This window comes from Stegostoma tigrinum, chromosome 40 (assembly GCF_030684315.1).
Source record: "Stegostoma tigrinum isolate sSteTig4 chromosome 40, sSteTig4.hap1, whole genome shotgun sequence".
Classification (NCBI taxonomy): Eukaryota; Metazoa; Chordata; class Chondrichthyes; order Orectolobiformes; family Stegostomatidae; genus Stegostoma; species Stegostoma tigrinum.
The window spans coordinates 5,963,724-5,985,064 of NC_081393.1; the positions used below are offsets into that span (position 1 = coordinate 5,963,724).

The following is a 21,341-nucleotide window of genomic DNA, read 5'->3' on the forward strand; positions in this document are numbered from 1 at the left end:
ATGCAAATCAACCCTACCATATATGGTAACGGCGCGAAACCCTGCTTCGTCATTTTAAAAGAAAGAGAAATAAAACCTTTTGCAATTTGGGTGTAAAGTCTTTAAATCAATTGCAAGCTGCACCTGGAGTTATGCAATATATTTCAACATGATACTCATGGGGCACTGTTATTTGCAAATAATTCTGCTCCAGGGCCAGCGGACAACAACACGGAAATTGTTGCATTTTGTGTTAATTTACGGTATGCAGTGTATCACAATTTCTACACATTTCAACAGCAAGGTCCAATGTTCACACAAAGGAATGATCATGTTAATTCATTGCAGTGAAAGAATGCCGCGGCAGTTCTTTTTTGCGAAGGAACATTGGCCCTATTTCATGAAAACTTTTCATTCGTTTCTCTGTATCCAAAAAGTCGGCTGCAGACGCGCTCAGCAGCGCCACTCTGCCACCCCTGGCGGCCGGAGGACGCATGTGGGAGGACCAGTTGAGGGAAGGCTTGTAGCAGCGCCGCTTTGCTGCCCCTGGCGGATGGAGGACCAGTGTGGGCGAAAACCGGGGAAAGAGCGGAACAGCGCCGCTTTGCTGCCCCTGGCGGAGGGAGGACCAGAGGGGCTGCGAGGACCAGAGTGGGAGGAGCAACGGGACTGGGAGGACCAGGGGAGCTGGGAGGACCAGCGAGGCTGAGAGGAGCGGCTGAAGGGGGAACGTTGACAGCGGACGGAACCGGGAGCAAAGGCGGTGAAAGGGGGAAAGTGCTGTCTCTCTCTCTGTCTGTGTGAGTGGATCCGGGGCGAGCGGCAACACCGAGCCGGGCCTCAGGCCCATCACCATGAGCGAGCTGAGGCGCCGGGGCCGCCTGGAAGACTCCACCGAGGAGCGGGTAAGAGGCGCGGCTCGATCGGCCGCTTCGGAGGGCCCCGAGGGCAGGGGCCAGCTCCACTACACACCATCACCCCCACCCCCACCAACCATCACCCCCACCGACCATCACCCCCACCCCCACCAATCAACATCCCCACCAGCCATCACCCCCATCCCCACCAACCATCACCCCCATCCCCACCAACCATCACCCCCATCCCCACCAACCATCACCCCCATCCCCACCAACCATCACCCCCACCTCCACCAACCATCACCCCCACCCCCACCAACCATCACCCCCACCAACCATCACCCCCACCAACCATCACCCCCACCAACCATCACCCCCACCGACCATCACCCCCACCCCCACCAACCATTACCCATCTTCCCCACCAATCAACATCCCCACCAGCCATCACCCCCATCCCCACCAACCATCACCCCCACCCCCACCCCCACCAACCATCACCCCCATCCCCACCAACCATCACCCCCATCCCCACCAGCCATCACCCCCATCCCCACCAACCATCACCCCCATCCCCACCAACCATCACCCCCACCCCCACCCCCACCAACCATCACCCCCACCCCCACCCCCACCAACCATCACCCCCATCCCCACCAACCATCACCCCCACCTCCACCAACCATCACCCCCACCTCCAACAACCATCACCCCCACCTCCAACAACCATCACCCCCACCTCCACCAACCATCACCCCCACCAACCATCACCCCCATCCCCACCAACCATCACCCCCACCAACCATCACCCCCACCCCCACCTCCAACAACCATCACCCCCACCCCCACCAACCATCACCCCCACCTCCACCAACCATCACCCCCACCTCCAACAACCATCACCCCCACCTCCAACAACCATCACCCCCACCTCCACCAACCATCACCCCCACCTCCAACAACCATCACCCCCACCTCCAACAACCATCACCCCCACCTCCACCAACCATCACCCCCACCTCCAACAACCATCACCCCCACCAACCATCACCCCCATCCCCACCAACCATCACCCACACCCCCAGCCCCACCCCCACCAACCATCACCCATCACCCCCACCCTCATCAGCCATCACCCCCACCAACCATCTTCCCCACCAATCAACACCCCCACCAACCATCACCCCCATCCCCACCAGCCATCACTCCCACCAACCATCACCCCCACCCTCATCAACCATCACCCCCACCAACCATCAACCATCAATCATCACCCCCACCAACCATCACCCCCACCAACCATCACCCCCAACCCCAGCAACCGCCACCCCCACCAACTGTCACCGTCACCCCCACAAACCGTCACCCCCACCCCTTCCATCACCCTCATCACCCCTTACTGCTCTGAAATACCCCCCACCCCCAACAACCCTCAGATACCCCATCCTCCACTCCACATCGTGCTAGACCCCAACACCCCACCCCTCCCCGCCCTCACTATCTCCCATCAAATAGCCCCCAATCAGTCCTACTGCCACAACCCCACCCACACCCCCTACCCATCACCCCTTACCCATCATCCCTTACCCATCACCCCTTACCCTTCACCCTCTTCCCCAGACAATCAGCCACACCGAAACGACTGCTGTGACCCCCAAATCCCTCCCTCCCTCACCCGACGATCAGCTGTACCTACACCAACCCCTCCATCCAGTGACTGCCCCTCCCCCCACCCACCGCCCACACCGGTCACATCATCCGTACTGTCTCCCCTTTCCTCCATTGCACCCCCTACCCCACACCCTCAAACACATCATGCCCCCTGCCCCAATCCGCTTCCAGACATGTCAAGACTCACACATCCCAGAGATTTCAGTGCCCCTGCCTCAACTCATTGCCCCAAACTGTCAGACACATCACCATCTCCATCTTATCATCATCCAGGTGGACTTCTAGCGTCATACCTCACTACCAGACACATGCCTCTTCCCTTCATCGCTCCCAGGTGCATCACTGTTCCCAGTATCTAACCACCCACCAACACCCAGACAATCCCTGAGCGCCATCTGCGATCACCTTTTCAGATATGAGCCCCTCCTTCAGACAGAACCACCTTGCCTGTCCTCCCCAAGACAGATCTTCAAAACACTCTTATCAAATGCTCCACGCCTGCCCACTTGACCCAATCCCACTCATCAGCAAGATCGCCAAATTATATCCAGAATGTAATTCTGGGATGGACAATGTCAGATGGTGTGTGGCCTGTTAGAGAATCCCAATTGGCTGAGAGCCTGGAATGGGTCTGATGGCCCCAATCTACCAACAAGTGAATCTGAGATGAGTGCAGTTTGTGATTATTCCTGGTAGACCTGGGATGTATTTGGGGCTGCTGAGTCTTGAATCCCTGTCCTTCTGGAGGTGATTTCAGCAAAGTGACAGTGAGCCATGTTGTCAAAGGATCAAGTGGAAGAGGTAAGGGTCGATGACTTTGTCCCTTCAACTCTGACAGAACTCGGGAGAATGAAATCTCATTCATGGTTTGACATGGGATATTTTGAGGGCTGTTTTGACGAAGGCTTGGTTAAACATGACATATTGCGTTTTGGTTAAAAACAAGCAACAACAGGACTTGTACAATTAATGGTAGGACCAAGGTGGCGTTGTCGCACAGAGAGACTTAAGAGTTCAGGTACGAAATTCTTTGAGATTTGCATCACAGATCGACAATGTGGTTAAGAAGGTGTTTAGCATGCTTGCTTTCATTGTTCAAGCCTTTGAACGTAGGAGTTTGGATGCCATGTTGAGGTTATACAGGATGTTGACTCTTCTTGTAATGCTGTGTGCAGTTCTGGTTGCTCTGTAACAGGAAGGATGTTCTTAAATTGAAGAGGGTTCAGAGAAGATTTACAAGGAATGGATGGTTTGAGTTGTGTAGTTAGGCTGGATAAGCTGGTACTTTTTTTGATCAATGTGTGTAATCATAGAATCCCTACAGTGTGGCAACAGACCCTTCAGCCCAACAAGTCCACACTGATCCATCTTCCCTATAGCCCGCCTAAGTTCTACATCCCCTGAACGCTACGAGAAATTTAGCATAGCCAATCCACCAACCCACACATCTTTGGAGGAAACTGACGCAGACACCGGGAGAGATTGTGCAAACTCCACACAGACAGTTGCCGAAGGGTGGAATTGAGCCTGGATCCCTGGGGCTGCAGGGCTGCAGTGCGAACCACTGAGCTGCCCTTCACTGGAGTGTCGGAGGTTGAGGGGTGACCTCATAGGATTATAAAATCCTGAGGGGCGTAGATAAGGTAAATAGCAAAGGTCTCTTCCCTAAGGTGGGGTAGTTCAAAACTAAGGGCATATCTTTAAGGTGAGAGGGGAAAGATTTAAAAAGGACATGAGGAGCGATTTATTTTTTACAGAGAGAGTAGTTCCTGTCTGGAATGAACTGCCAGAGATGGTGGTGAACACAGTTACTGTTACAACGGTTAAAATACATTTGGATAAGTTCATGAATAGGAAAAGTTTGGACAGATATGGGCCAAATGCGGATATTTGGACGGGTTTAGTTTGGGAGCATGTTTGGCATAGACTGGTTGGACTGAAGTGTTTGTGTGCTGTGTGACTGTATGAGGTTGAGAACAGCAACATTCAAAGTTAGATACAATGGTGACTGATATGTGAAACTGGGTATGTTAGAGAAGGATAAACGTGTGTGCAATTGTCAAGGAAATTAATCTGACAGCAGCAACATTTCCTGTTGTATATTGGCTTTAGGCAGGTTCACATGAAGTTTTCTTCATTCGTGCGTTGGGTTCCAAAGATTTCTGATGATTTATTTTTCACAAGTGACCTGTGGATGAGATTTATGTTGACGATCTTAGCAGCAGTCTGCAACACATCCTGTGCTTTGTAGTCTTGAGCCCAGTATTGATATAATTGCCAATTGAATTTCTTGGACCTTTGCAGATTGGTGGACACTACTTTTGGTTTTCCCCCATTGAGTGACAGAAGTTCTTGCTGATCCCATCACAAAAAAAATCTGTCAGGTCACCCTTCACCTTTTCTCGAAGGGGCAAGAGTTCTATCTGTTCGATCTTTCCCCATGTGTGCTACCTCTCAGCCTTGGTGCCATCCCAGTGAGCCTTTTTTCAACCTTCCTCCATCTCTTGATAACATGGAGTCCAAGACAGTACGAAGTCCTCCCAGCTGCTGTCCTGCCAAGTTTCAAGGCAACTTGAACGATTGTCCTGAAAACGAAAAATGCTGGAAGTCACAGCAGGACAGGCAGCCTCCGTGGAGACAGACCAAGCTAACGTTTAAAGTCCAGATGACTTTCTTCAGAACGGAATGACTCTCCTTTGCTTTTCAGTTGTAGCTCTGTTGAAGTAAACAGCAAGTGCCTGATGGCCTGTTTTTACTGGCTGCTTGCGTAGCTGGGTGTTTTGATGCTGGATCCTGTGCCTTTTTCCCCTCCACTTTGACTCTGTTTACCTTGTGAGATGACCACCTAGGTTTGATGGTATCTGTGATCAGAGATAATGGGAACTGCAGATGCTGGAGAATCCAAGATAACAAAGTGTGGGGCTGGATGAACACAGCAGGCCAAGCAGCATCTCAGGAGCACAAAAGCTTTTGTGCTCTTAAGATGTTGCTTGGCCTGCTGTGTTCATCCAGTCCCACACTTTGATGGTATCTGTGGCTGGCCTGATAAATACAGGCCACGTGGATTTTTTAATGTCAGAGGAAGTGTGTTTCTTGCATCAGGCGCTGTGCCTGCTACTGTTTGCACATTAGGATCCTGTTGAGGGACACATTCCATATCGTTATCTCACCTCGAAATGTTGTGTCTCAATGATCCTGAGCACCTTCTCTTTGCTGTCTGTTAGCTTCGCGTTGCCTGCTTTTGAATGTTGTAAATAAGGGAAAATGCCACCGTCTTTTATTTGATTAATTCATGTCCCTAAATGAGTAGTTCAATTTCTTTTTGCATTGGCCAAAGAAATTGTTTTTGAAATAAATTGATTGCTTTGAAATTATTTGCGAATTTCAATCTCGATCTTGGTTTCCAACATGGCTATGCTTTGCTCATTTTCTCTTGAATGTGAATTTAAACCCTATATGTAGGGAAAGATGTGCTGGTTTTAGAGTAAAGTCCAGAGGATGTTGACAAGAATGACCCCAGGGAGGTCTATAGGTCAGTACTGGATGGTGTTGAGAAGGATGATGGGTGATCTGAAACTTGCAGAATATTGAGATGCCCGGGTAGAGTGGATGTGATGAAGATGTTTCCACAGTAGGAGAAACGAGGACCCGAGGTCTCAGACTTAGAGTGAGGTGGCGACCCTTTACAATTGAGATGAGGATGAATTTCTAAAGCCAGAGAATGGTGATTCTGGGCAATTCATTGCCATAGAAGGCTGTGGAGGTCCTTCACTAAGTTTATTTAAGACAGAGATGGATAGTTTCTTGGTTGCTAAGGAGATCAAATATACAGGGAGCAGACAGGAGAATAGGGTTGAGAAACATATCAGCCATGATCAAATGGCAGAGCTGAATCTGGGCAGATAGGCTGAATTCTGCTTGCAGTATCTTGGGGTGCAAATGCAACATAAAAGCTTCTGTTTTGATGTGTTCTAACTGGTTGATTTTGAGGAAAATTCCTTGAATGTTTTCCATTTTGAAGTTTGTCTTTGTTGGGCGGAGGAAAGCAACTCAAATAGGAAATGAAGGTTTGGAACTCAACTCCAGAGGTTTGGTTTGTTTCTTGAGATGTGAATACGTTGTTATTAGTTTGAAGGAAATGTCTTGCTGAGCTGGGCCCCTATGATGGTGTATGTACACTGATGTTGACTATGAGAGAGTGAACAGGCAAACGGTGGTCATCTCTTCACAGTGTGGTTACCTGTCTCTCAGGAAACTGACCTTCAAACTAAGTCTTCAGAGCAAGACCGTTGTAGGCAAATGAAGTGCTCTGTTATACACAGAAGCTGAAGGCGTTGATAATATCAGAACGAGAACATTTACTTTCTGAAGCCAATAGTCCTTGTTGTAGTTTGTTGTCTTGGCTTATATTCGATACTGAGAATAATTAGCCACAGCAGATTTAATCTCCATGTAGTTATTGCAATTGAGGGCAGTTTCTGCTGGCTGCTGTGAATTGAGATTAGCCTGAGAGGTCAATCATGATGAGCCTGTGCAAGCAGTGACCAGGACCTTGCTGAAACTAAGATGAGGCTAAAGAACTGGCAGAAGCTGACAAACTGATGCATTCATTGATGCACTGATGGCATCTGGTGGGTGTCCTACTGGATCTATTGATAGACACGGTGACACTGCAGAGGACACATGGAGGAAGCTGTTCTCCAAACAATTTTCTCTGTGAGTGTCAGAAGCTGTGTCATTTCTACTCTAATCAGCCTGTTAGACAGTGTCGTAAGGATTGCTGTGCTCATCCCTTGGACCCTCGCTGCCTCACATCCAGATTGGAACAGTCAAAGTTTGAGCGTTATCCCCAGCTCACTGCAATGGACGCCACTTAAAGTTCACTGCGATGGAACATGGGACAATGTGTTGGTCACAATCGTGATAGAGAACATCGATTTTCAAATTCCCACCATCTGGTTTTAATGCCTGAAATTGTTGTGGACTGAAGCGGTTTGATAAGGTAAGTACACCAACTTAAAATGGTCACAGCAATCAGCTGACCCTACAGGTTAGCTTAGCAATGTGAAACCATAGAACAAGTGAAATTAGCTGAACTGACATGGATATTTTATCAAAAGTTGCTGAAACTCAATCAGGTGTTGATAAACTGATACCTCCTGTTTTGATTTACACCTGACTGATAAGTTTCAGATCTTGGAGATGAAAGACATCATGCTCAATTACAAAGCCTGGAAACAAGGAACTTGGATATTGGAGTACACAGTCCCTTTTCTATCGTAGCAGCTGCAGCAAAGGTCACTGCACACTCTGGTGTGATGCAGTGTACGGAGCTGAGGGCTTGATATATTCCACAGTCAAGCAACAGGCAGCAAAGCAAGATTGTGAAAGCCAGCTGGCCCATGTGAATTTATGATCCTTTTTACAAGGAAGTCAGGCACCGAAGGTGGTATTGATGGAGGGCAAAAAAGAAGGATCAACTGGTTATGGAAAGCCAGGAACTGAGAAGGAATCGGGGCTCATACGGGGTCCTCAGTGCCTGCAAAACTGTTCACTCTGATGTTTAAGATTATCTACTCACTCCCATTTCTCTCTCAAATCATACAGTGAAGCAGTGTCACTGCCAGTGAGATTTCACTATTATGTTTTCCACTTACCATCTGTGGAAAGTCAAAGTTCACATCTCCTCACAGATGTTCATTTTACTGCTATTTTGGTTCACATCTCAAAGCAATGATTAATGGGCTTTTAATGTGCAGTGATAAACAGATTAAACATTGTAACTTCAGCTCTTAAAGTCAGCCAGATGACACAATTTCTTCTGGACAGACAGAGACTTGCATTTATGTAACCCCTTTCACCTTCTCAGGATGCTCCAGTAGATTTTCCAGTCCGTTGTCAGAAGCAAGCCAAACAATTTGTGCATAGTTAAGTTCCCACACACACAAATGTGACACAACAAATGCATAACCTGTTTATGGCAAGATCATCGAAAGATAAATATTGGACTGGACACTTGGGAATTGTGCTTCTCCTTTCACACAATAATGCCCTTGGATGTCTTAATACACTGTTGAGAACAGACATGGACTTGGGCTATTGTCTCAGCACCTCCAATAGTGCAACTCTCCCTCATTTGTCACAGCTTCAGTTCTTTGCCTGAAGCCCTGGGCTGTGTGGGCCTTGAACCCACACCCTTTAGACTCCGAGGCATGTTCAGGATGACACTGACTGAAGCACAGTTCCTTTTGGTTTGAGACCTGCTGACTCAGTGGCATTGCAGCATCGCCCACTGTTTTGTCTGCGATACTGTGTTCCTGGAAGAACAGAGCCTGCCCCAATTGCATCAGTGATAATGGGAACTGCAGATGCTGGAGAATCCAAGATAATAAAGTGTGAAGCTGGATGAACACAGCAGGCCAAGCAGCATCTCAGGAGCACAAAAGCTGACGTTTCGGGCCTAGACCCTTCATCAGAGAGGGGGATGGGGTGAGGGTTCTGGAATAAATAGGGAGAGAGGGGGAGGCGGACCGAAGATGGAAAGAAAAGAAGATAGGTGAAGAGGAGAGTATAGGTGGGGAGGTAGGGAGGAGATAGGTCAGTCCAGGGAAGACGGACAGGTCAAGGAGGTGGGATGAGGTTAGTAGGTAGGAAATGGAGGTGCGGCTTGGGGTGAGAGGAAGAACAGGTTAGGGAGGCAGAGACAGGCTGGGCTGGTTTTGGGATGCAGTGGGGGGAGGGGACGAACTGGGCTGGTTTTGGGATGCAGTGGGGGAAGGTGAAATTTTGAAGCTTGTGAAGCCCACATTGATACCATTGGGCTGCAGGGTTCCCAGGCGGAATATGAGTTGCTGTTCCTGCAGCCTTTTGTGCTCCTGAGATGCTGCTTGACCTGCTGTGTTCATCCAGCTTCACACTTTATTATCTCTGCTCCAATTGCAGTTGTGTATATTGAGGTTTTACGAGGAGGAGGGCGAGACTGGGTTTGGCTGTGACACCCAGTACTGCCTAATAGCCTGCTGGGATTTGCTTGACTCTGACTTGACAAACTGGTCGGGCAGCTTGCAAGAGCCCATGCCTCCAATGGAGAGGAAACTGCAGGGGACGTGGACGTGAATCCAGTCTGTATTTGCAATGGACTTGCAGCTTTTTCCACTGACCTCTGGCTCAAAACTGCACACTGGAGGTTCAGGTTAAATCACACAGTGGTCAAATCATGAACGCACTGAATGAAAATAATGGGTTCCATTTTTGTGGAGTGGCTTTGTCCCACATTTACCTGTCTGATATTTTTAAACTCAAGGCATGAATTGGTCCTCACCTACGCTCCTTTTAAAATAGCATTCCCCTACAATTCATACTGAGCCTTGTTGACTAAATCTTGTTGCTGAATGTTAGACTGGCCCCACGTGAGCAGTGATTCAGTAGCCTCACTGTCAGCAGTGTACGACGAAGCAGGATAGCAGCCAGATCTGAGAACCTGCCTTCCCATTCTGCCTGAGAAGGTTGGTAGATAAAATTCTGCGTGCTATTGTAGTCTGAAGCGAGGGATGACAAGGGAGAAGTTCAGTTGACCTGTGGTGAGGCTGCCAGTTAAGGCGGCATTGCTGCATCAGAAACACTGACAAGAGTGGGAAGCAGCTGGCGAAAGGTGGAATTGAGATCGCAACACTTTGCATTCGGTGCTGCATGGTGCATGACTAAAGAACACACTGACAATGATCATGATGAGGGCAGGAAAGGTAGGGGGGTGTGGTTGTTGCTGTGGGGGGGAAGGCATATTGTAACAAACAGGCTTGGTCATGGTCTAGGCCCGAAACGTCTGCTTTTGTGCTCCTGAGATGCTGCTGGGCCTGCTGTGTTCATCCAGCTTCTCATTTTATTATCTTAGGCTTGGTCATGGTGCTCCGTTTTGTAGAGGAGGGTAAGGTACACAGGTTTATGAGACAGTTACAAAGCTGGGAAGCTTAGTGGTGCATGCTCTGACCTGCTGCTCATTTTTATGTGTTGTTCTGCTCACAAGCACCAGGTAATGAGCAGGAAGGAAGACTTGCAAAGATCATTTATTTGCACTGAAAAAGAATAAAGGGCAAGTTGCCACACAAGATTAAAGTAAGATCAGAAAAAAATGTCGAAGTGGTGAAGTTGAGTCCAGGAGCCAATTTAAATGCAAAATTAACTAGCTGTCTTAAGGAAGTTCTTTCATTTCTGGCCCAGAGAGTTGAAATACTGTGAATTCACTTCTAGAGCCAGAAGCCTCATGACAACAGGTTATAGTCCATCAGAGATAGCAATGTGTGGAGCTGGATGAACACAGCCGGCCACGCAGCATCTTAGGAGCACAAAAGCTGATGTTTCAGACCGAGACTCGTCATCAGAAAAGGGGGAAGGGGAGAGGGTTCTGAAGTAAATAGGGAAAGAGGTGGAGGCAGATTGAAGATGGACAGAGGAGAAGATAGGTGGAGAGGAGACAGACAAGTTAAAGAGGTGGGGATGGAGTCAGTAGAGGTGAGTGTAGGTGGGGAGGTAGGGAGGGGTTAGGTCAGTCTGGGGAGGATGTACTCGTCAAGGGGGTGGGATGAGATTAGTAGGTAGGAAATGGATGTGCGGCTTGAGGTGGGAGGAGCAGATAGATGAGAGGAAGAACAGGTTAGGGGGGTGGGGACTACTGGGGCTGATTTAAGGATGCAGTAGGGGGAGGGGAGATTTTGAAGCTTGTGAAATCCATATTGATACTATTGGGCCGCAGGATTCCCAAGTGGAATATGAGTTGCTGTTCCTGCAACCTTCAGGTGGCATCGTTGTGTCACTGCGGGAGGCCCAGGATGGACATGTCGTCTGAGGAATGGGAGGGGGGGTTGAAATGGTTCGCAACTGGGAGGTGCAGTTGTTTATTGCGAACCAAGCGTAGGTGTTCTGCAAAGTGGTCCCCAAGCCTCCACTTGGTTTCCCCAATGTAGAAGAGGCCACAACGGGTACAGCGGTTGCAGTATACCACATTGGCAGATGGGCAGGTGAACATCTGCTTGATGTGGAAGGTTTTCTTGTGGCCTGGGATGGGGGTGAGGGAGGAGGTGTAGGGGCAAGTGTAGCACTTGCTGCGGTTGCAGGGAAAAGTGCCGGGTGTGGTGGGGTTGGAGGGGAGTGTGGAGAGGATAAGGGAGTCACAGAGAGAGTGGTTCCTCTGGGAAGCAGACAAGGGTGGGGATGGAAAATTGTCTTTGATGGTGGGGTCAGATTGCAGATGGCAGAATTGTCGGAGGATGATGTGTTGTATCCGGAGGTTGGTGGGATGGTATGTGAGGGCTAGGGGGATCCTCTTTTGGCGGTTATTGCGGGGACGGGGTGTGACGGATGAGTTGCGGGAAATGCAGGAGACACGGTCGAGGGCGTTCTCGGCCACTGCGTGGGGGATGTTACGGTCCTTGAAAAACGAGGACACCTGAGATGTGCGGGAGTGGAATGCCTCATCCTGGGAGCAGATGCAGCAGAGGCGAAGGACTTGGGAACAGGGGGTGGATTTTTGCAGGAAGGTGGATGGGAGGAGGTGTATTCGAGGTAGTTGTGGGAGTTGGCGGGCTTGAAATGGATATCGGTTTCTAGGTGGTTGCCTGCAATGGAGACAGAGAGGTCCAGGAAAGTGAGGGATGTGTTGGAGATGGTCCAGGTGAACTTGAGGTTGGGGTGGAAGGTGTTGGTGAAGTGGATGAACTGTTAACAGGTTTGTTTGGAATCACAAGCTTTGTAGCACGGCTTCTTCGGCAGGTGACTTGACAAACAGAAGTTCATCTAACGAAGGAGCAGTGGTCCCAAAGCTTGTGGAGAATTACCTGGTGTCATGTGACCTCTGACATGATCCACCCCAGTCCAACACCAGGACCTCCACATCATGGCTACAATCATTCACTGCCAGAAGCAGCAGTTCAGGCAGATACATTTCAACATACAGGAGTAAATTGGTAGATAAATGAAACAAGTATGATCTAAAGGGGGTGTAGTTATTGCTGTGGGGGGTGGAGGCATATTGTAACAAACAGGCTTGGTCATGGTGCTCCGTTTTGTAGAGGAGGGTAAGGTACACAGGTTTATGAGACCGTTACAAAGCTGGGAAGCTTAGTGGTGCATGCTCTGACCTCTCCCAATGTGGCTTTTTTGAAAAACAAGGGCTTATTATCCGCTCTTGTGAATTCCATACTGGGTAATTTACTTAGGAGTCTTTGCTATGGAATGTAGTCGATGCTAAATCAGATAATTGGGATTTGACGTAATGGTTTTGAACTCTCAATGCTTTGCATTGAAGATGACTAGAGATATTTTGGTCTTGTAACAAGCATCTGAAACATTTGTATTATTTACATGAGAACATAACAGCCAGGAGCAGGAATACACCCCATTCAGCCCCTTGAGCTTGTTTGGCCATTCAGTACGATCGCGGCTGATCTCATTTCGTCTTCAACTCCACTTTGCTGCCTGCTATCTGTCACCCTTTAATCCATTAAAATCTGTCCATCTCTTTCTTAGATTTGTTCACTATTCCAGCATACACTCCACTCTGGGGACGTGAATTCCACAGATTCAGAACCCTTGAGACAAGTAATTTCTTCTCAAATCTGTTTTAAATCAGTGACCCTCTTTATCCTAAAACTGTGACCTGTAGTTCTCGGTTTCTGCTCAATGGGAAATATCTGCTCTACGCCTACTTGGTCCGTCACTTTTAACAGCTTATTGGATGTTGTCTGTTCCTTCTCCAGCTACAGAGTATAAGCTTAAGTCGCTCAGTCTCTTCTCATGAGATAAACCTTTCATTTCTGGAATTATTTCCAGTGAAGTTTCTCTGAACTTCCTCCAATGCAAATCCGTCCTCCCTCAAGAAAGGGACACAAGTGAAATTGACAATGAACCGGAGAGTGACACCCTCCCCACTCCAGCCATATTCAGCAAAGCATGCATCTGAGGGCTTGGGAAGCTTGAGGGCCGGGGCCAAGAGTTTGGAGGTTCGCTCTGTGGTCTGTGCTGAGTTGACTGATTGCAGCCCACGCTTGTGATCATTTTGCTGTGTTGCCCTGTGAACTGGCACTGAGCGCAGGACAAGCTTTGGCTGTCCCCAGTCAGCCTGTTGACATTAACTGTGTTCACCTAAGTATGGTTTGCGTGGGAAAGTGCCAGGAGAAGTGACGGGCTGTGGGACAGGACGTGGAATGAATGAGATGTTGAGGATGGGAGTTCTAGCCTCCGTTTCTCTTGTGATTTAACCGCAGACCCTGCATCAGTTGGTTCCTGGCCTGGTACGAGTCAGTGAAGTAAGATCTTGATTTGGGTCCAATCAGTGCAGAAGGAAAGAGCAGCATGGGCATCTGAAATACTGGCTTGACCAAGATATTCCAGGCAGAGAAAGCAACCTTCTGCTTGGAACTGGAGGAGACAGATGTCCAAGCCCAGCACTTGGAGTGCAAACAGTGTGAAACTGCTCGGAAGTACACGTGTTTGTTTCCGTCTCAGTCAGAAGCGCCTTATGACTCACATTCTCCCCATAGTTAGACCACAAATGATTGTTTCCTTTCATTTTCACAGGCATTGCTACCTGACATTCTCTTAGCTTCAAATGTTCCACAAGAAATCTCAATCCTTTGACCACCAGGCTGCTTCTGTTGCCCTCAGGATTTTGCCCTGTCTCAAGAGTCAGGAGAAACGTGAGTGGCCTTCCTTGATGTTGGTGGATTGAAAACCAATGGTTCACCTATGGGCTCTGTGAGGCAGGTGACACTCCAGGCCTATTTCTAATGTCTAGCTTCTGCACCTTCCCTTTGTAAAGTGTAGCTGCCTTGTCCTTCTAAAAATGTTTGCGTACATCTGACCCAAGATAATGTTCAAGATGGCCTTCATCCTTCAAGTTTAATGGTTTGTGAACATCCAGATAGCCGTGCTTCTGGAACTGACCCCTTGACTGACACCCTACAATGGCTATGCCTCCTATTGATGCCAGGTTGGCCAAAGCTGGTAGTGTGTTCCCACCCGTGGAGATGCAGCCCATGGCTTCGCCAATAGGACCGCATGATGAAGATGACAACAGTTTGAGGCCTGTTCAGATGCGGCCTGTGGTGTTTTGATGCCTGCGGAGGCATTATAACTTGTGTGCATTGGTGGCTGATGCATCTTCAAGGAAGAATTGTTTTACATGAAGCTGCGCATTCTCCTTGACTACATTGTCTGTATTACAGCTGGTTCATTTAACTTACTTCAATGAAACAGGGAGTTCTCTGCTTCAGAGAAGCAGAGAGGTTATGTTACAGCTGTACAAGGTGCTGGTGAGGTCATGCTTGGAGTACTGTGTGCAGTTTTGGTCTCCTTACTTGAGGAAGGATGGCCTGACATTGGAGGGGGTGCAGGCGAGGGTCACCAGGTTGATTCCGGAGTTGAGGAGGTTGGCTTATGAGGAGAGACTGAGTAGATTGGGATTATATTCATTGGAATTCAGAAGATTGAGGGGGGATTTTATAGAAACATATAAAGTTATGAAGGGACTAGGTAAGATAGAAGTAGAGAGCATGTTCCCACTGGCAGGTGAAGCTAGGACAAGAGGGCATAGCCTCAAGATTAGAGGGAGCAGATATGGGACTGAATTGAGAAGGAACTTCTTCATCCAGAGGTCTGTTAATCTGTGGACTTCCTTGCCCAGTGAAGTAGTTAATACAACTTCAGTAAATGTTTTTAAAGCAATGGTAGATATTTTTTGAACAATAAAGGAATTAAGGGATACAGTGTGAACACAAGTAAGTGGATTTGAGTCCATGAAAAGACCAGCCATGATCTTATTGAATGGTGGAACAGGCTGAAAGGGCCGAACGGCCTACTCCTGCTCCTAGTTCTTATGTTCTATGTTCTTGCGAACCAGAATGCACCTTGTTGCTATTGACATACCAAGCAAACAATTTAGAGTTATAATATACATGTTGGCCAAAAATTGTTCGGAACTCCTAATCAGACTGCCTTAATGAAGAAATTTGTGCTCATAGTTGTTGAATGATTTAGGTGTTTCAGGCGAGGTCTTTCTCCATTTGAACTAAGCAAGAAGTTGTGTGTCTGTTGACTCTGCTTTGGATATTCATTCCACATTTTGCCTGAAAAGCTCAAATGAAGATGTTGATGGTGATTTTAAAACTGCTGACTCTGGACCTGAGGGAAGAGTCTTCCTTGTCTGCTTCTCAAAATCCTTCCTAATTTTATCCCTTTCATTCACTATGCAGGCAAACAGGACTAGTTTAGTTTGGTTGGTGTGGATGAGTTGGACTGTGCTGTATGACTCTTCAACAGGAATTGAAACTATCCTCAGCCTGGTGTCTGGATTTCCTCTGGATGTCTGTTCCAGATCACACAAGTGGAGCACAATGTTTGGCTTTTCTTATGCATCACCTCCTGATGCACTCAAAATTCCTTTCCTGTCTGCCTCCAGCCAGCAAGCCTTACTCGGCCATGGGATCTTGCTTTGACTGGTTCCTGTCCCCAGTTTCCCACTCTTTTTTGGTGTCTTTGAAACTTGCCTCTGGAGACTGTTTGCTGGTTTTCTGGCAGCCTTGACTTGCAATGTTGGAAGGTGGTGTGCCAGATACAGTACAAACAGATAGTGAGACAAGATGGGCCAGGGAGGAAAGCCTTGTCATGAGGATGAAAGGCTTCCTTCCCCTTTCTTACCCAAACTCAGTCAAAAGCAGTACAGGAAGCATGGAGGAGCCCATGTCGAAGCATCCTGCGCACTGCATCTGACTCATTCCACCCGCACAGATCAATGTCCCTTGATAAATCATAAAGAGTAACAGTTTAGATTTCCTTTCTTTGCAAACCCTGTTGAATTATCTTGAACTTATGAACCTAACCATTGAAAAACAAACCCATAAAGACGGTAGAATTAGACAGCAGTGTTGCAAGCATCTGGAAGTTGTGTACCCACAGGAATTGATACGTCGAGTTGGGGGATCCCTCAGCAGAAACATGCACCTTCCTTTCAGATGCTGGCCGACCTGCGGTGTGCTTCCAATATTTTCTGCTCATTTGAATCTCCCATAACCGTCCTTGTTTTTATTTTATTTGTGTACAGGAGTCAGAGTCGACTACCTCTGGAAATGATGCGAAATTGGACTCGGGCAGTGCGGACGCTGTTCCTTCTGTTGATAATACTCCAGAGGTGCTGAATAAGGCACTGTCGGGCCTGTCTTCAAGGTGTAGTATTCTTAGTAATGATAACACTTTACATTCAGCCCTGGGTGTTGCAGTGCACTGACACACTTGGCCCTTTTGCTTGTGATTCAGAGTGATCCGAAACGGTGTGGGGGATAATATTAAGTTAACCCACTTGACAGAACTTGGTGCAGAGTTTACTCTACATGCTGTAAAATCTGATTTTCCTGCAGAGCCAAACATGTGAATTATGTTTTGATAAGATAAAAAAAGCAGGACATTACATGGTTTCTGCCTGGTGGCTTGGGATTAACCAAATTTTTTCTCAAAGTATGGGAACAAACGCTACTTTTAAGCTAAAGTCTCAACATTTTACACAAGTCAAATGGAGCACATTAGGAGCTATTTTGACCTGTGCCAGCCATTTGAACAAGTGGATGAGTTAGACTCATTCCCCTGCTGGCTCCCCCTCCCTCTTTGGAGACTCTCACAGTCTGGTTTGCTGCTGTTTACCCAATGTGGGTGTCTCTGACTAGTTTGGCAATTATTGTCCATCCCTAATTGTTCTAGAGAAGGTGGTGGCGAGCTGCCTCCTTGCAGTCCTTGAGGGGATTAGTACACCCACAGTGCCATTAGGGAGGGAGTCCCAGGATTTTCACCCAGCAGCAATGAAGGAGCAGCAAGATATTTCTAAGTCAGAATGGTGAGTGGCTTGCAGGGGTACATGGACATGGTGGTGTTCTCATGTATCTGTTGCCCTTGTCCAACCAGACAAGTGAGGCTCCAAGGTACTGTGGAAAGAGCCTCCAATCCGTGTGATGACTGTGAAGTATGAAGTGGTCGCAGGTTTGGAAGGCATTACCAAAGGAGCCTCGAATCGATGGTAGCACTGCTGCTATTTAATATTGGTGAAGGAATGAATGTTGAAGGTGCTAGACAGATCTCAATCATGCCGGCTGTTGATGAGCCTGTGGCATTTGTCCGAGGCTCAGTCACTCAGTATCTCTACACTTTTACCTTGGAATCTGTATCTAGTGTGACACCATTGCACTTGAGCTGGGAGGCTGGTCAATTTCATTGAAAACAGCTGCCTTTTTAGGGTCGAAATTCCTCCGACGTCGATCAGTCACAAACTCTGATGAGAATGCCGTGAGCATTACTTTTGCAAAAAATGAAGGAGCAAGACAATTTCATTTGAATAGCACAGACAGGAAGTTTGTATCAACAATTGAACTCGATGCAAGTGGACTTTCAGTCCCCTCCTGAACTAACTCCACGGAGGCCCAGTATCCCATCGCCACATCACCCTTAATTTACATGTGGAGGATCCTTGACACTGCTCCGGTTTCCTCAGAGCCAGAGTGAACAGGATGCCTGTCTGTCTGGACCAGGCTAACAGCCCCAAGAAGGGAACTGGTAACCAGTAAGATCCACCTGGCAGACCTTGTTTGAATCACCTCCCCTTCTGTGTGCCTTACCAACGTCTTTGGACACTGAGAAAGCTCCCCTGTTCATCTTTGCATTGCTTTGTGGGATCTTGGATGGTGACTTGAGAGAGTTGACACACATGGAATTATTCTAAGGTTCTACCCGACTGGTGCATTCTCGTAATACTGTGCAGTATCGTACTCCTGCCACTCTCCCTCGATGACAGTGTATCAGTATGCCCAGATGAAGCAGTAAGGATCTCCTATGTTCCCCCTGAACCCAGCTATCTTATTCCTCTCATGTAGTTGACTGTCTGGGTAACAAATGTCACAGTGACTTTCCAACATTTTGTGTGTCTGTTTTCTAATTGTGGCCTCCAGTTTTGGACTTCTCTGCAAGGGGGAGAAATATCATTCTGTCTTCCTGCAGTTCCTTTCATAATGCTCAAGACCTTTTCCACCTTTGAGAGGCAACATCGCTGCTCTGTTCACCTTTTTCTGAAAACGGGGCTATCGTTCTCAAGATATTCTCTAATCCACTGCCTATCTGCCCTTTTAAGCGCAAGATGATCAGAACGTTGCATAGCATGCCATGTGTCCTAAGCAAGTTTCATTCTAAATTGAATTTCTTCTGTCTTTCAGTTCTGTTCTTCAAGAGCTGGACCCCAGTACTCTGCTTGTTTTGAATGTGACCTTATAAACCTTGGCCACGCCCTTTGAGTCATTTACACCAACAGATTTGGTTTAACATCTCATTCAGAGGCATCTAGCCAACACTGAGTACCACAGTCAGGACTGGGTTCAGTTGCTAGGCTCCGTTGTGGAGACAGTTGGGTGCAGGAGGTGCTGGGGAGCAGTGGAGCCATGTTATAGCTCAGTCCATTACAGCTTGAGCGTCAACGGGAAAGTGTTAACCGTAAGCCAAGCTAACTTCGATGAGGAAATAAGTGAGGTCACAGGGATTTGGAATTGGGTGGAGGAACAGCACGTGACTTGTTTAGATTCCCTGATGCTAGAATTATAAAACTTTTCTCCTTTGTTTTGACAGATGGAAGAACTGGTGGGTGCGAGGAATCCTGACCCTGGCCATGATCAGTTTCTTCTTCCTCATCATCTATCTCGGCCCCATGGTTCTCATGATGATAGTAGGTTTCAGTGCGGCATTGATTTGGAGATGTAAAGTGTACCTCATCTCTTTTCTTGTTAATGAGAACAAACTTCCAGGATCCACAGGAACACAGCTGAGCAGTATACCTATATCTGTGGCAAAAGAAAGAAGCTTGAGCCTGTCAATTCATCTTCTGTAGAAGAGTCATTGGACTCACAAGGTTAAAAAAAGGACCTTGTGCTGGCACAGTGGTTAGCACTGGGGCCTGGGTTTGATTTCCCCCTCGGGCAACTGTCTGTGTGGGGTTTGTACATTCTCCCTGTGTCTGTGTGGCTTTCCTGTGGGTGCTCCGGTTTCCTCCCACAGTTCATAAATGTGCAGGCTAGGTGGATTGGCCATGCTAAATTGACCTATGGTGTTCAGGGATGTGTAGGTTAGGTGGGTTTGGTGAATGGATCTGGGCGGGATGCTCTGAGGGTTGGTGTGGACTTGCTGGGCCGAAGGGCCTGTTTCCACACTGAAGGGATTCCATGGATACTCTGTGGTTAACTCTCTGTCTCTCTCAGCAGGCCGGGCTGAATCTGGTTGGTGGGGGGAGGGGAGGGGGTTCTCCAGCACTTTGTTTTGATTTCAAAACTCGAACCTTTGCAATATTTAGCGTTCATTTCCGGGAGTTCTGTTTGGCTCGAGTTAAGTGCTTGCGTACTTGTGTATGCAGGAAGCCTCCCTTCCTCCACGGGAAGTCATGATTTTGTAATCTTGGATGTTGATTGAGATTTGCTGTCTCACACCCCTCCCTCTACATCAACTGAAAAATGACTGACATTTCGAGAACATCTTTCAGGACTTCATGGCGTGCCCAGTAACCGAACTGCTTTTAACATCGAGCCTCCATTGTTATGGATATCAATGTGGTTCACATCTGTGTGCGTTTGAACACAGCAAAATCCCAGCCTAAAGAGCAGTGAGATAGGTGGCCTGCTGACCTGTTTTCAGTGGATGAATTCTAAACAGTATGCAAGGGAGAATTCTCATGTTGTTTCTTCCAATATTGCCTTGGAGCTTTCTGAGTAATTCGAGGATTCACTGAATGACAGCACCTTCAGCAATGCTGCAAAACTTGGGTGAAATGTCAGAATGCATTGTGTGCTCAACTGGCTGGAGTGTGCCTTGAACCCACAACCTTCTGCTGCCTGAGAAGCAGGAGTGATGATACAGAGCCAAAACTGGGGGCCATTCCTCAGGAGAATTGATTGTGGGAAGTGTTGTTTGTCAGAGTATTGCTACAGTGACCAATTGCACAAGTGGATGCGCACACACACAAAATCGCGACTTGGTGAATGGCATGTTGGGGAAGGAATGGTCACTGATTTTGTCTCTTGCCAGCCCAGAGGTGATGGTAGTAATGTGTCCGCACAGTCAAGATATTTAAAGTCAGGGCCAAATGGCTTAGATTCTTTCATTTGGCACTGGATTTTGTAGTCTAGGGTTAAAATGAAGACAGTTAGGAATGGACTCTCACTCACTCACGAGCAGACACATGCGCGCGTGCGCATGCACACACACACACACACACACACACACACACACGCTCTCACACACACACACGCTCTCACACACACACACGCTCTCTCACACACCCGCTCTCTCACACACCCACACACACAGTCTCTCACACACACCGTCTTACTCACTCACTCTCTCTCTCTCACACACACACACACACACACACACACACGCTCTGTCTCTTTCTCTGTCTCTCTCTCTCTCTCTCTGTCTCACACTCAACACACAGTATCTCTCACACACTGTCACACTCACTCACTCTCTCTCTCTCTCACACACACGCACGCGCACACACACACTCTCTCTCTCTCTCGCTCTCACACTCACCCACACACACAATCTCTCTCACACACCTTCTCACTCACTCTGTCTCTCTCACACACACACACACACAAACACACACACACTCACTCACACACACACACTCACTCACTCACACACTCACACACACACACACACACACACACACACTCACTCTCACTGACACACTCACACTCTCGCTCTCACACTCACCCCCACAGAGTCTCTCACACACACCGTCTCACTCTCTCTCTCACA

At 47.9% G+C, this 21,341-nt stretch overlaps 1 protein-coding gene across 2 annotated transcripts in view; it reads left to right on the forward strand.

Moving 5' to 3' along the window:
* The first annotated feature begins 631 nt into the window (after positions 1-631).
* Positions 632-21,341, forward strand: part of cds2 (CDP-diacylglycerol synthase (phosphatidate cytidylyltransferase) 2) — a 43,852-nt gene continuing 23,142 nt past the window's right edge. The window contains exons 1-3 of one of the 2 annotated variants that reach the window (XM_048522700.2): positions 632-884; positions 16,603-16,724; positions 19,158-19,254. In XM_048522700.2, the coding sequence (XP_048378657.1) occupies positions 834-884; positions 16,603-16,724; positions 19,158-19,254 (270 nt within the window). In that variant the 5' untranslated portion in view covers positions 632-833. The remainder of the gene's footprint in view (positions 885-16,602; positions 16,725-19,157; positions 19,255-21,341) is intronic. The other variant, XM_048522701.2, reaches the window with a different exon arrangement.